The sequence below is a fragment of the Chamaea fasciata genome, unplaced genomic scaffold, assembly GCF_029207755.1.
Source record: "Chamaea fasciata isolate MVZ Bird 193981 ecotype frontalis unplaced genomic scaffold, bChaFas1.0.hap1 SCAF_481, whole genome shotgun sequence".
NCBI lineage: Eukaryota > Metazoa > Chordata > Aves > Passeriformes > Sylviidae > Chamaea > Chamaea fasciata.
In genome coordinates this window covers 55,105-67,999 of record NW_027094566.1, presented here as the reverse complement: position 1 = coordinate 67,999, position 12,895 = coordinate 55,105, and the positions used below count along the sequence as shown (strand labels likewise).

Here is a 12,895-nt window from a genome sequence, read left to right as displayed (position 1 = left end):
GGGAGGGGGCGCTCCTTTCCCCCAGTGTCCATCAGGGTTGTCTGGGGCTGTCCCCAGTTTGTCCCAGTGTCCCCCCAGTTCAAACTGGGACCGGCTTGGGGTGTCCCCAGTGTCCCCAATTGTCCCCCAGTATCTCCCAGTGCCCCCCAGCATCCCCCAGTTCAAACTTGGGGTGTCCCCAGTGTCCCCCCAGTGCCCCCCAGTATCTCCCAGTTCAAACTGGGACAGTCTGGAGGTGTCTGGGGGTGTCCCAAATTGTCCCCCAGTATCCCCCAGCGTCCCCCCAGTGTCTCCCAGTTTGTCCCCGTGCCCCCCAGTTCAAACTGGGACAGTCTGGGAGTGTCCCCAGTATCTCCCAGTGTCTCTAATTGTCCCCTAATGTCCCCCAGTTCAAACTGGGGGTGTCCCCAGTGCCCCCCAGTATCTCCCAGTTCAAACTGGGACAGTCTGGAGGTGTCTGGGGGTGTCCCCAGTGTCCCCCCAGTGTCCCCCAGTATCTCCCAGTTCAAACTGGGACACTCTGGAGGTGTCTGGGGGTGTCCCCAGTTGTCCCCAGTTGTCCCCCAGCATCTCCCAGTTCAAACTGGGGATGTCCCCCAGTAGCCCCCAGTGTCCCCCCAGTGTCTCCCAGTTTGTCCCAGTGCCCCCCAGTTCAAACTGGGAGTGTCTGGGGGTGTCCCCAGTGTCCCCCCAGTGTCTCCCAGTTTGTCCCAGTGCCCCCCAGTTCAAACCGGGAGTGTCTGGGGGTGTCCCCAGTGTCCCCCCAGTGTCTCCCAGTTTGTCCCAGTGCCCCCCAGTTCAAACTGGGAGTGTCTGGGGGTGTCCCCAGTGTCCCCCCAGTGTCTCCCAGTTGTTCCCCCTCCCCTCCCCCCGCTGTCCCCGTGTCCCCCTCCCCTCCCCCCCGGCCACACCCATCCCCGCATATTCCCAAAATTCCCCCCCTCCCCAAAAAAATTCCAGAAATTCCAACCCCACCTCCCCCTCCCCCCACCCCCCCCAAAAAACCCCCGAAATCCCCCCGCCCCCAAAAACCCCCAGAATGCCCAAATTTCCCCCAAATTTCCCTCCCTTACCTGCCGGGCGCGGAGGAGGAGGAGGAGGAGGCTGGGGGGGAGGAAGCGCATCCTAAACACCCCAAAATCCCCCCAAAAACTCCTCCGGGACAACCCCCCCCCCCCCCCCCGCTTCCAAAATTGTTTAAAATCCCCCAAATTCCAGAAATTATCCCCAAAAAAAAAATCCCCCCCCCCCCCTCCGACCCCCACCCCCCCCTTCCCCTCCCCCAGCCCGGAGCGTCCGCGCAGGCGCAGCCTCGGAGCCGCCGCCCCGAAAGAAAATTCTGGGAAAAAAAACCCCAAAATCGCCCCAAAAATGCCCCAAAATATTTGGGGAGTGGTCGGAGGGGGGTGGGGAGAGGATTTTGGGGTTTTTTTGGGGGGGTTTCGGAAGGTGGGGCGTGGTCTCGTTGTTGGAATCTCCGCCCACTTTTTTTTTTTTAACCGTCTCTTTAAATCCCCCCCCCCAAAATAACCCCCCAAAAAATCCTCAAAAAATTCCCCAAATTCTTCCAATATCCCCGAAATTCGCCCCCCCCAAAAAAAAAATCCCCGAAATCTCAAAACTCCCGATTTTCTGCTCCACGCTCCCCCGTCCCCAAAACCCCCAAATCCCCCCAAATTCCCCCCAAATCCCCTGAGATTGACCCCAACCCCCCCAATTCCCCAAAATTCCCCAAATTCCGTCGAAATTCCCCCCGAATCCCACGGACCTGGGGGATTTCGGGGGGGGGAATTTAGAGGAGATTTGGGGGTTGGGTTTTTTTGAAGGGGGATTTTGGGATTTGGGGCATTTTTCGGGCATTTGGGGGAATTCGGGGGGATTTGGGAGGTTTTGGGAATTTTTTGGAGATTTGGGGGAGTTTTGGGGGGGTCCCGTTGTCCCCCGCTCTGTACAGGAGCCCCCTTTATTCCCATTTTTCCCCCCATTATTTAAATCCCGTATTTCCTATCCAATAAATCCGATTATTCCCTATTAAATCCCAGATTTCCCATTAATTATATCCCAGATTTCCCATTAATCAACCGTCTGTTTCCTACTAATTAACCCCCCCCATTTCCCATTAAATGAATCCGTTGATTTGCCATTAAGTAAACCCCGTATTTCTTATGAAATAAATCCAATTTCTCCCTATTAATAAATCCCATTGTCCTATTAATGAATCCCGTATTTCCTAATGAAAAATCTCATTTCCCATTAATAAATCCTCTATTTCCTATTAATCAAATCCCTTATTTCCTATTAATTCCCATTTCCCTATTAATAAATCCCATTATTCCCTATTAATAAGTCCCATTATGTCCTACTAACAAATCCCATTTTGCCATGAAATAAATCCCCAAAATTCCCAATTTGAGCCATTTTTTTTCTCCTCCATTTTAAGCTCCAAATCCCACCAAAAACCAAAAAAAAAAACACCAAACCCAAAAAACCCCCCGGAATTTTCCCTTTTTCCAATTTCTTCCCCAAAATAAATAAAACTAAAAAGAAACACCCAGAATTCCCAAGAATTCCACTGGAGAAGGATTTATTTCTGCAGGAAAAGAGCCGGGGCTTTACAGCTTTTTTTTTTTGGGAATTTTTGCACGGATCCAAGCTGGGATTTTTGGGGATTTTTTTGGGGGATTTTTCCTGGTTTCTTTTTTTTTTTCTATTTTTTTTTTTTTCCCACCGAACTGACGCGAAAAACGACGACGGAACAGAAAAATCCTGGGGGGGGGGGGGGAAAAAAAAAACCAACCCGCCCCAAAATCCAACTTTTTTCTCACCCCAAACCGAAAACGAAATTCCGGCGATTTTTTTTTTTTTTCCCCTCCCGATTTCCCGAGAATTCACCCCAAAAATCCGGCGGGTTTTTTTTTTTTTTTTTTTCCTGGAAGTCCAAGCGACGTCGCCGGGAAAATTCCCCGGGATGATCCGGACGGACACCGGGAGCTGCCACAAGGTTTGCTATTAATCAATTAATTAGTAATCAATTAGTAATTAATTAATTAACGGCTTGATTCAAGCGGAGCCTTGTTTCGGGGAGAAAAGGGCGGGAATGAGTTAAATAAACATGCACGGGGTGGGGGGAGGGGGCGTGACCCGGAGGCGGCATCAGCGGTCTCATCGTCGTCATCGTTGACATCATGGTCATTGTCATCGTCGTCATCGTCGGTCATCACCATCATCGGCGTCGACGGCACCGTCCCCATCGTCCTTGCTGTCACTGTCGTCGTCAACGGTGGTCGTCGCCGGGGTCATCACTGTCACGGTTGACGCTGTCATTGTCACCACTGTCATCGTAATTGGTGGTCGTCACCGTCATCGTCATCGGTGCCGTGGTTGGCGTTTTTGTCATTGTCATTGTCCTGGTCGTCATCGTCATCATCACTGGGCATTGTCATCATTGTCACCATCGCCACTGTCACCGTCATCGTCGGCCGTTGTCATCGTCATCAACGCCACCGTCACGGTCACGGTCATCATCGTTGGCCATCGTCATCACGGTCATTGTCATCATCGTCACCATCGCTGTCACCATCGCCACTGTCACCGTCATCGTCGGCCGTTGTCATCGTCATCAACGCCACCGTCACCCTCATCATCGTTGGCCATCGTCATCACGGTCATTGTCATCATCGTCACCATCGCTGTCACCATCGCCACTGTCACCGTCGTCCTCGGCCGTTGTCATCGTCATCAACGCCACCGTCACCCTCATCATCGTTGGCCATCGTCATCACGGCCACTGTCACCGCTGTCCCTGTTGCTCATCACCACCGTCACTGCCATCGCCACCGTCATCATGGCCACCGGCGCTATCATTGGTCATCGTCATCGACGTCACTGTTGTCACCGTCATCGTTGGTCACCGCCACTGGCATTGTCGTCATCGCCACCATCGCCGGTCACGGTCGCCGTCGTCATTGTCATCACCGTCCCCGCGGTTGTCACGATTGCTGGTCACTGTCGTCGTCATCGTCACCATCGCCGTCCTTGGTGATCATCACCGTTGTCACCGTCACCACCGCGGGCGCCGCCATTTCCCGGCTCCGGCCGCCCCAACGTTCCCGATAAACCCCGCGGCAATTCCGGCAATCCCCCGGCTTTGGTTCCCGCCCGATCCGGGAACAACCCAGGAGTGGTGGGATCTGCAGGATCTGGAGTTCCTGGCGGATCCCAGGGATTCCCAGGGAATTCCTGAGGATTTCCATGGAATTTTGTGGATTCCTGAGGATTTCCATGAATTTCCTGTGGATTTCCGAGGAATTCCTGAGGAGTTCCATGGATTTTCCCGTGGATTTCCATTGATTTCCAGGGATTCCTGAGGATTTCCATGGATGTCCTGGGGATTCCTGTGGATTTCCATCGATTCGTGTGGATTCCTGAGGATTTCCATGAATTTCCTGAGGACTTCCATGAATTCCGGTGAATTCCCATGGATTTCCATTGATTCCCACGAATTCCCGTGGATTCCTGGGGATTTCCAAGGATTTCCATGAATTCCCGAGGATCTCCATGAATTCCCAGGAATTCCTGAAGACTCGCACCGATTCCTGGAGATCTCCATGAATCTCCTGAGGATTCCTCCGGATTCCCACGAATTTCTCTGGATTCCCGAGGATTCCCACGAATTCCTGAGGATTCCTGAGAACTTCCACGGATCCCCACAAACCTCCCGAGGATTCCTCCGGATTCCCAAGGATTTCCCAGGACCCCCAAGGATTCCCGAGGATTCCCGAAGATTCCCATGAACTCCTGAAGGCTTCCACAGATTCCCGTCGATCTCCACGGATCTCCCGCGGATTTCCTTGGATTTCTCTGGATTCCCGAGGAGCCCCCAGGACTTTTCCATGGCTTCCCCCGGGATTCCCGGGAATGCCGGGCCCGCCAAGGCACGTCACTCGGTGCGGAGGATGATGTGGATGCCGGAGTCCGTGAACACGGGGCCGCTCATCTCGCCGGCCCGGAGCGCGAACGACGCGTCCTCGAACGGCTTCTGCATCTGCCCTGAGGAGCCAAAACCCCGGAATCCCGTCAGAAATCTGGGATTCGGGGCTTTTCCCCCCCCAAAAAAAATTACGGGATTTGGAAACTGGGGGGAAGCCGGTTCATAAAGACCCAAAATTCCCATAAAAATTGGGGATTTGGGGGGTTTTCCCCCCCCAAAATTCCGGGATTTGGAAGTTGATTTCGGGAGTTGGTTCTGGTGGATCGATCCCAACTGGAATTTTTGGGGGGGTTGGGTCATAAAATGCTTGGAAAAGCTTGGATTACCCCCAAAAAAAAGAGGGAGGGCAACCCAAAATTCCGTCAAAAATTTGGGGCTTTTCCCCCAAAAAAATCCGGGATTCGGAAGTGGGAGGGAAGTTTAAGAGTTGGTTCTGGTGGATTGATCCCAACGGGAATTTGGGGGGATTTCTTTGGGGATTAATCCCTTGGCATTGGGATTTTGGGGGGAATAAATCCCCTGGAATTGGGATTTTTTGGGATTAAATCCCCCGGATTCGAGGATTTTTTTGGGGATAAATCCCCCAGAATTGGTTTTCTTTGGAATAAATCCCCCAGAACTGAGGATTTTTTTTTTGGCTAAATCCCCCAGATCTGGGGGGTTTTTTTGGGATGAATCCCCCAGAACTGAGGATTTTTTTGGGGACGAATCCCCAGATTTGGGGGTTTTTTTTTTGGGATCAATCCCTCACCTCTCCCGAAGGCTCCCAGGTCCCCTCCGGCCTTGGCCGAGCTGCAGTCGCTGAACTGAGAAGCCAAAGACTCAAAATCTTCCTCTCCTGATTTGATCTTCTGGATGTAACCTGGAAAAAAAAAAAAAACCACCCAAAAAACGGGAAAAATCCCAAATTAGGGATAAAATCCACTCCAAAAATTCCCTGGGAAAGGAGATAGAGCCCCCAAACCACCCCAAACCCAACATTCCTGGCGTTTCTTCCCCCCTCCAAAAAAAAATCAGCATTTCCACTTTTTTGTCCCCAAAACCACCATTCCCAGGGTTTTATTTTTAAAAAAAAAAAACCCCATTCCTACTTTTTTTTTTTTTAAAAATCGCAATTCCCAGAGGTTTTTCCCAAAAAAAATAAATCAGGCATTCAAAGGGGTTTTTCCCCCATAAATTGCCATCCCCAGGGTTTTGTTTTTTCCCCCCCAAAAAATCAGGCAAAACCTCCCGAAATCCCCCAAATTCCCCAAAATTTCCCGGCCCCACCTGCTGCTGAGGAGCTCCAACACATATTTGCATTCTTTCATGAACACAAATGACACAAATATATCCGAAAATTGACTAAAAATCGACCAAAATCCAACATCCCAACGATCCCCCCAAATCCTAAAATCCCCCAAATTCCTCAAATTCCCTAAAAAACTCCCCAAAGTACCCAACAATTCCCCAAAATTTCCCTGCCCCGCTTGCTGTTGAGGAGCTCCAGAGGACACAAACAATATACGTTCATACGGATCAACAAACACAAATTTTACCCAAATTCACCCAAAAAATCTCCCAAAAAACATCACCTCCCAAAATCCCCAAAATTTCCCCAAATTTCCCCCAAATTCTTCCCAAAACTTGCCGTTGATGAGCCCCATCAATACATTTACATACCTTAATAAACACAAATCATCCAAATTTATACCGGAATCGACCAAAATTTGACCAAAATTTGACCAAAAACCAACATCCCAACGATCCCAAAATTCCCAAAATCGCCAAAAATTCCCCAAATCTCCTCCCCAAACTCGCCGTTGATGAGCTCCAGGGCCTCCTCCTTGGAGCGCGTGATCCTCTCCTGCCGCCAGCGGCCCCATCAAACCCCACAGAACCAACGCCCCAAACCCTCCCCAAATTCCCCAAAATTCCCCCAAAATCTCCAAAATTTCCCCCGTGAACTTGCCCTTGATGGGCTCCAGTCAATACATTTCCACCTCTTCATGCACACAAATTAGAGTAAAATTGACTAAAAATCGACCAAAAATTGACTAAAAATCGACCAAAAATTGACTAAAAATCGACCAAAAATCGATCAAAAATTGACTAAAAATCGACCAAAAATTGACTAAAAATCGACCAAAAATCGATCAAAAATTGACCAAAAATTGACTAAAAATTGACCAAAAATTGACTAAAAATCGACCAAAAATCGATCAAAAATTGACCAAAAATTGACTAAAAATCGACAAAAAATCGATGAAAAATTGACTAAAAATTGACCAAAAATTGACCAAAAATTGACCAAAAATCGACTAAAAATCAACCAAAAATCGACTAAAAATTGACTAAAAATCTACAAAAAATCGACGAAAAATCGACCAAAAATTGACTAAAAATTGACCAAAAATCAACTAAAAATTGACCAAAAATTGACTAAAAATTGACCAAAATCGACTAAAAATCGACAAAAATGAACTAAAAATTGACGAAAAATTGACGAAAAATTGACCCAAAATCGCCTAAAACTCAACCAAAAACCCACCAAAACCTGACCACAACCCACCATCCCAAATCCCCCCAACTCCCCCCAATCCCCCAATCTCCTCCCCGAACTCGCCGTTGATGAGCTCCAGCGCCTCCTCCTTGGAGCGCGTGATCCTCTCCTGCCGCCAGCTCGAGGGACGCCGCGACTGGTTGTGCTTGACCAGGAGGTGGGAGCAGCGCACGCGGCCCGGCGCGCTGCCGACGCCGCTCGGCCGCTCCCATTGGCTGGCGTTCGTCAGGTGGTTGAAGTAGTACACCCTCCCTAGAGAGGTATCGATCGCTTATTGGTTATTGATCAGTTAGCGGTAGCGAAAGAAAAAAACCAAACCGCGCGGTTATCGGCACCCAAAATCCACTCAGTGGCCTCAAAATTGACCCCACTGACTGGCGTTCATCGGGTGGTTGAAGCCGTCCACGCGTCCTAGAGGGTTATTGATCCGTTATTGGTTATTGATCAGTCGTTGGTTACTGATTGGGATCAAAGGACTTGGTTCTTGGCGCTAAATCCCAGCTGATCCAGCCCAAAAATCCACTCGTGGACCCCACTGACTTGTGTTCATGGGGCGGCTGAAGTCGTAAACCCTCCCTAAGGAGTTATTGATCGGTTATTGGTTATTGATTGGTTACTGGGTATCAATTAGCATCAATAAATCTCATTATTGGCGCTAAATCCCAGCTGATCCAGCCCAAAAATCCACTCACGGGCTCCACCGACTTGTGTTCATGGGGCGGCTGAAGTCGTAAACCCTCCCTAAGGAGTTATTGATCGGTTATTGGTTATTGATTGGTTACCGGGTATCAATTAGCATCAATAAATCTGATTATTGGCGCTAAATCCCAGCTGATCCAGCCCAAAAATCCACTCACGGACCCCATTGACTTGTGTTCCTCGGGCGGTTGAAGTAGTAAACCCTCCCTAAGGAGTTATTGATCGGTTATTGATTGGTTACTGGGTATCAATTAGCATCAATAAATCTCATTATTGGCGCTAAATCCCAGCTGATCCAGCCCAAAAAGGCATTGATGGACACCACCGACTCATGTTCGTCAGATGGTTGAAAGAGTACACCCTGCCTGGGGGGGAGGGGGTGTGTGTGTGATTGATTAATTATCGGTTATTGATTAGTGATCGCTTATCCATTTACACGGAAAAAAACAAAACAGGTTATTGACATCAAATCCCAACTTATTCACCCAATTGGGGTGTCCTCCCTTTCCTGAGGGGACGATCCCCCCCAAATTCCCCTCACGGGGTTGAAGATCCTGCCCAAATTCCCCTCACGGAGCTGCCGCCCCTTCCCTGAGGGAATGACGCCCTCGGGACCCCCGGGATTGGGGGACCCCCCTCAAATTCCTTTCATGGAGGTGACCCCTCCCTCAATTGGGGTGTCCTTCATTCCCTGAGGGGACGATCCCCCCCAAATTCCCCTCACGGGGTTGAAGATCCTCCCCAAATTCCCCTCATGGAGGTGACCGCCTCTCGGGTGGGGTGTCCCCCATTCCCTGAGGGGATGACCCTCCCAAAATCCCTCCCGGAATTGAAGACCCCCCCCCCCCTCAAATTCCACTCACGGGGCTGTTCCCACCTTCCCTGAGGCGATGACCCCCTCAGGACCCCCCGGAATTGGGGATCCCCCCCCCTTCAAATTCCCTTCCCGCATCTCTCCCCTCCCACGCCCCCTCATCCCCTCCCAAGCCCATCCCCGCCGCCCTCACCTCCCTTCCCCACCTCGCCCGTCCCCGCCGCTCCTTCCCCGCGCCCCCTCCGCTCCCCCCAGGGCCGCCCCCCGCCCTCAGGCCCTCACCGGAGCTGCGGCTCATGCGCTTCTCCCAACCCGCGGGCAGCTTCTCCTCCTCCGCCATCTTCCCTTCCCTCTGCCCGCTCTGCGCGGCCCGCCCACACCGGCTCGCGCGGGGCGGGGCAAATCCGCCTTTCTCGAGCTCCTATTGGTCAGAAGGGACGCGGCGCCCCCTCACTGCGCAGTCCTATTAGTGAAGCCGCCCGTCAATCAAAGGCGTGGTGAAGCCGAGAAGCGCGGGAAAGGCGCGACGGTGGTCGCGCGTGGACAAATTTAACGGGAACGCAAAGCCGCAAAGCCGCAGCGCCGCCTCCCCCGGTGCCGGTTAAGGAGCCCCGTTCCCACCGGAGCCACGAAATTACCGAAGAACTCCAAAAGCAGCTTTATTAGAAATAAATTCAACGCTCCAGAACGCGCGAGGCCGGTTTAAAGCGTCAGCCTGGAGCCGGTTTGGTTACAGCGGGGATGGGTGAGGAAAAACCGTGTTTGGGGAGGGTAACGGGGGACACCGGGAGAACCGGCGGGCCACCGAGGGCACGCGGCAGCCGCTCCTGGCCGTTCACGCCCGCCGTGGATCTCATCCGCAGCACGAATTAAGGACAGCATGGACGGAGTTGGTGCATTTTGGGGATGCGGAGCCTTCCCGGGACACCTCAGGGGCTCCCCGGTACTTCCCGGACCTTCCCGGTACCTCCACGGCTCCCCCGGCACCGCCATGCTGCTGGAGACGGAAGTGACGTTGCCGCGTGCAGGAAGTGACGCCATGGGAGAGGGGGGGGGCTGAAGCGTTGCCCGGCAACGGCATTTGATGTTAGCAACGGCCAAGATGGCGGCGGGAGGGGCCTGGGGCTCCCCGTGGGTGGCTCCTGGGGGTCACTGGGAGCTGCTGGGAGGGCCCGGGGGGGTCCCTGGGGGCTCTGAGGGGTCACGGCGGGACACTGAGGACCAGGGGGACAGGGAGGCGACAAATGGCGCCCAAAGCCACCCCAGCCCTGACTCTTTCCCGCCTTTTTCCCTGCTTTTTCCTCGCCTTTTCCTCACCTTTCCCCTCTCTTTTCCTCACCCTTTCGTTCCCGCTTTTCCCCTTCTTTTTTTTTTTTTTTTTTTTTTTTTTCCCCCGTCTTTTTCTCGTGTTTTGAATCGCCTTCTCCCCGTCTTTTCTCGTCCTTTGCCCGCCTTTTTCCCGCCCTTTTTTTCCCGCCCTTTTTTTCCCGCCTTTTTTTTCCCGCCCTTTCTTCCTCCCCCCTCAGGGGCTCGGCGCCATTTTGAGCCCAAACCCTCTGGACGTGTGGCCGGAATTCGGCCCCGGGGACGAAACCCGGGGACGTTCCCAGCTCTCCGTGCCCTCGGAATTGCGGGATTTCTTCCCAAATCCGACTTTATTTGAGGTAATTCCCAATTTTTTTTTTTTTTTTTTTTTTTTGTCATTTCAGACCCGTTTCTTTCCCTGTTTGGAGGCGGCAGCTCCGGGATTTTGTGGATTTATTTATTCCCCCCCCCCCCCCCCCCTTTGGTTTTGATTCAAAGCGGGGAGGAAAATCCTGGGAAATTCCCCAAAAATCCGCCCAAAAGCCACCAAAATTCAAAGAAAAATTCTTTGAAAGCCACAAAAAAAATCCCTCGAAATCCTTTTTAAAAAATCCGCAAAAATCTCCTCAAATCCACGAAAAAGTACAGAAAATTCCCCCCAAATCCACGAAAAATCCACAGAAAAATTTTAAAAAACCACCTGCAATCCAAAAATGAAGATCCAAAAAATAATAAAAAAAAGTTTCCACTAAAGTCTCCTCAAATTTCTCTAAAAATGAAACAAATCCAAAAAAAATCAATGAAATCCCCACAGGAAAAAAAATCACAAAAATCCATGAAAAAAACCACAAAATCCTTTTAAAAATCCATTTAAAAAAATCCCTAAAAATCCTCACGGAGCGGGTAAAAAAAAAATCCACCTGAAATTCTCTGGGATTGGCCCCCAAAAAATCCCAGAAAATTCCTTTGGATTCAATTTTAACCCTCTGGAAGGGGGAGGGGCAACCGGAACATTCCCGGCATCGCTCCCAGGAGTTTCCCTGCGGCTCCTGATCCCGAAAATTCCCCAAAAATCCCCCAAAAATCCCCCAAAAAGTCTCCAAAGAAATCCCAGGATGGACGAGGAGGAGCTCCAGGATGATCTGCGCCTTTTCCCAGGTGGAATTCCCACCTTTTTCCTGCTTTTCCAAGGGAAAAAAGGGGTTTTTTTTCTTCTTTCCCAAGGGATTTTTTCCTTCCTTTTATCGGGGAATTTCAAATTCCTGGAGATCCTGAGAATTCCCTTAAAAAAAAATTCCCCCAGATAATTGGGAAATGATTCAAAACTAATTCCCTGATGAATAATTTCCTAAAATAATCATTGGAATAAACCATTGCAATGAATTAATCCTGGAAGAATTCCCAAGGAAAGCCCCAAATCTTGGGAATTCTCCCCAGATTTTCCCTCTCCTGGAGCAAAACTCGGGATGTTCCCGGTTGTTGAGGAAGCCCTGAACAAACAGAGCGGGAAAAGGCGCGGGGAAACCCTGGGACGAGCACAAGTGGGTTTGGCCGGGATTTCCCGGAATTTTCCTTGGATTTCCCCTGAATTTTCCTTGGATTTCCCCTGAATTTCCCTGAATTTTCCTTGGATTTCCCCTGAATTTCCCTGAATTTTCCTTGGATTTCCCCTGAATTTTCCTTGGATTTCCCTGAATTTTCCTTGAGATTTCCCCTGAATTTTCCTTGAGATTTCCCCTGAATTTTCCTGAATTTTCCTTGGATTTCCCCTGAATTTCCCTTGGATTTCCCCTGAATTTTCCCGAATTTTCCCTGGATTTCCCCTGAATTTCCCTGAATTTTCCTTGGATTTCCCCTGAATTTTCCTTGGATTTCCCCTGAATTTTCCCGAATTTTCCCTGGATTTCCCCTGAATTTCCCTGAATTTTCCTTGGATTTCCCCTGAATTTTCTTTGGATTTTCCCTGAATTTTCTTTGGATTTCCCCTGAATTTTCCTTGGATTTCCCTGAATTTTCCTTGAGATTTTTTCCCCTGTTTTTTTGTGGTTTTTTTTTTTTTTTTTTTTTTTTTTCCCCAGATTTCCCCTCCATTTTCCTGGATTTCCCCTGAATTTTCCTTGAATTTTTCCCTTTTTTTTCCCCCTGCATTTTCCCGGATCTCCCCAGCACTTTCCTTGGATTTTTCTCTGCATTTTCCCCCATTTCTCCCTGCTCTGTCCTGTTTTCCCCATTTTTTTCCTATTTAATCCCATTTTCCCTCGTTTTCCCCCAGTTTTTTCCTGTTTTCCCCCATTTAATCCCATTTTTCCCCCATTTAATCCCATTTTTTCCCCATTTGATCCCTTTTTTTTCCCTGTTTAACCCCATTTTCCCCCAATTTTTTCCTGGTTTTCCCCATTTGATCCCATTTTTTCCCCATTTGATCCCATTTTTCCCATGTTTTATCCCATTTATTCCCAGGCAGTTCAGCTCTCCCCGCGCGGCTCCGCTCGTTCCCGGCCGTTGACCTGAGCCTGACCCTGAGGTGAGATCACCCCCAAAATCC

The 12,895-nt window shown here is 50.2% G+C and overlaps 1 protein-coding gene across 1 annotated transcript; it reads right to left on the bottom strand.

Moving 5' to 3' along the window:
• Positions 1-2,567: 2,567 nt before the first annotated feature.
• LOC136305551 (peptidyl-prolyl cis-trans isomerase NIMA-interacting 1) lies at positions 2,568-9,399 on the bottom strand. Its single transcript, XM_066208818.1, has 4 exons — positions 9,328-9,399; positions 7,596-7,784; positions 5,742-5,852; positions 2,568-5,049 (listed from the first exon to the last, which is right to left on the bottom strand). The coding sequence occupies exons 1-4, from the start codon at positions 9,383-9,385 to the stop codon at positions 4,940-4,942; spliced, it is 468 nt and encodes a 155-aa protein (XP_066064915.1). The 5' UTR covers positions 9,386-9,399; the 3' UTR covers positions 2,568-4,939.
• Between the last annotated feature and the right edge of the window lie 3,496 nt (positions 9,400-12,895).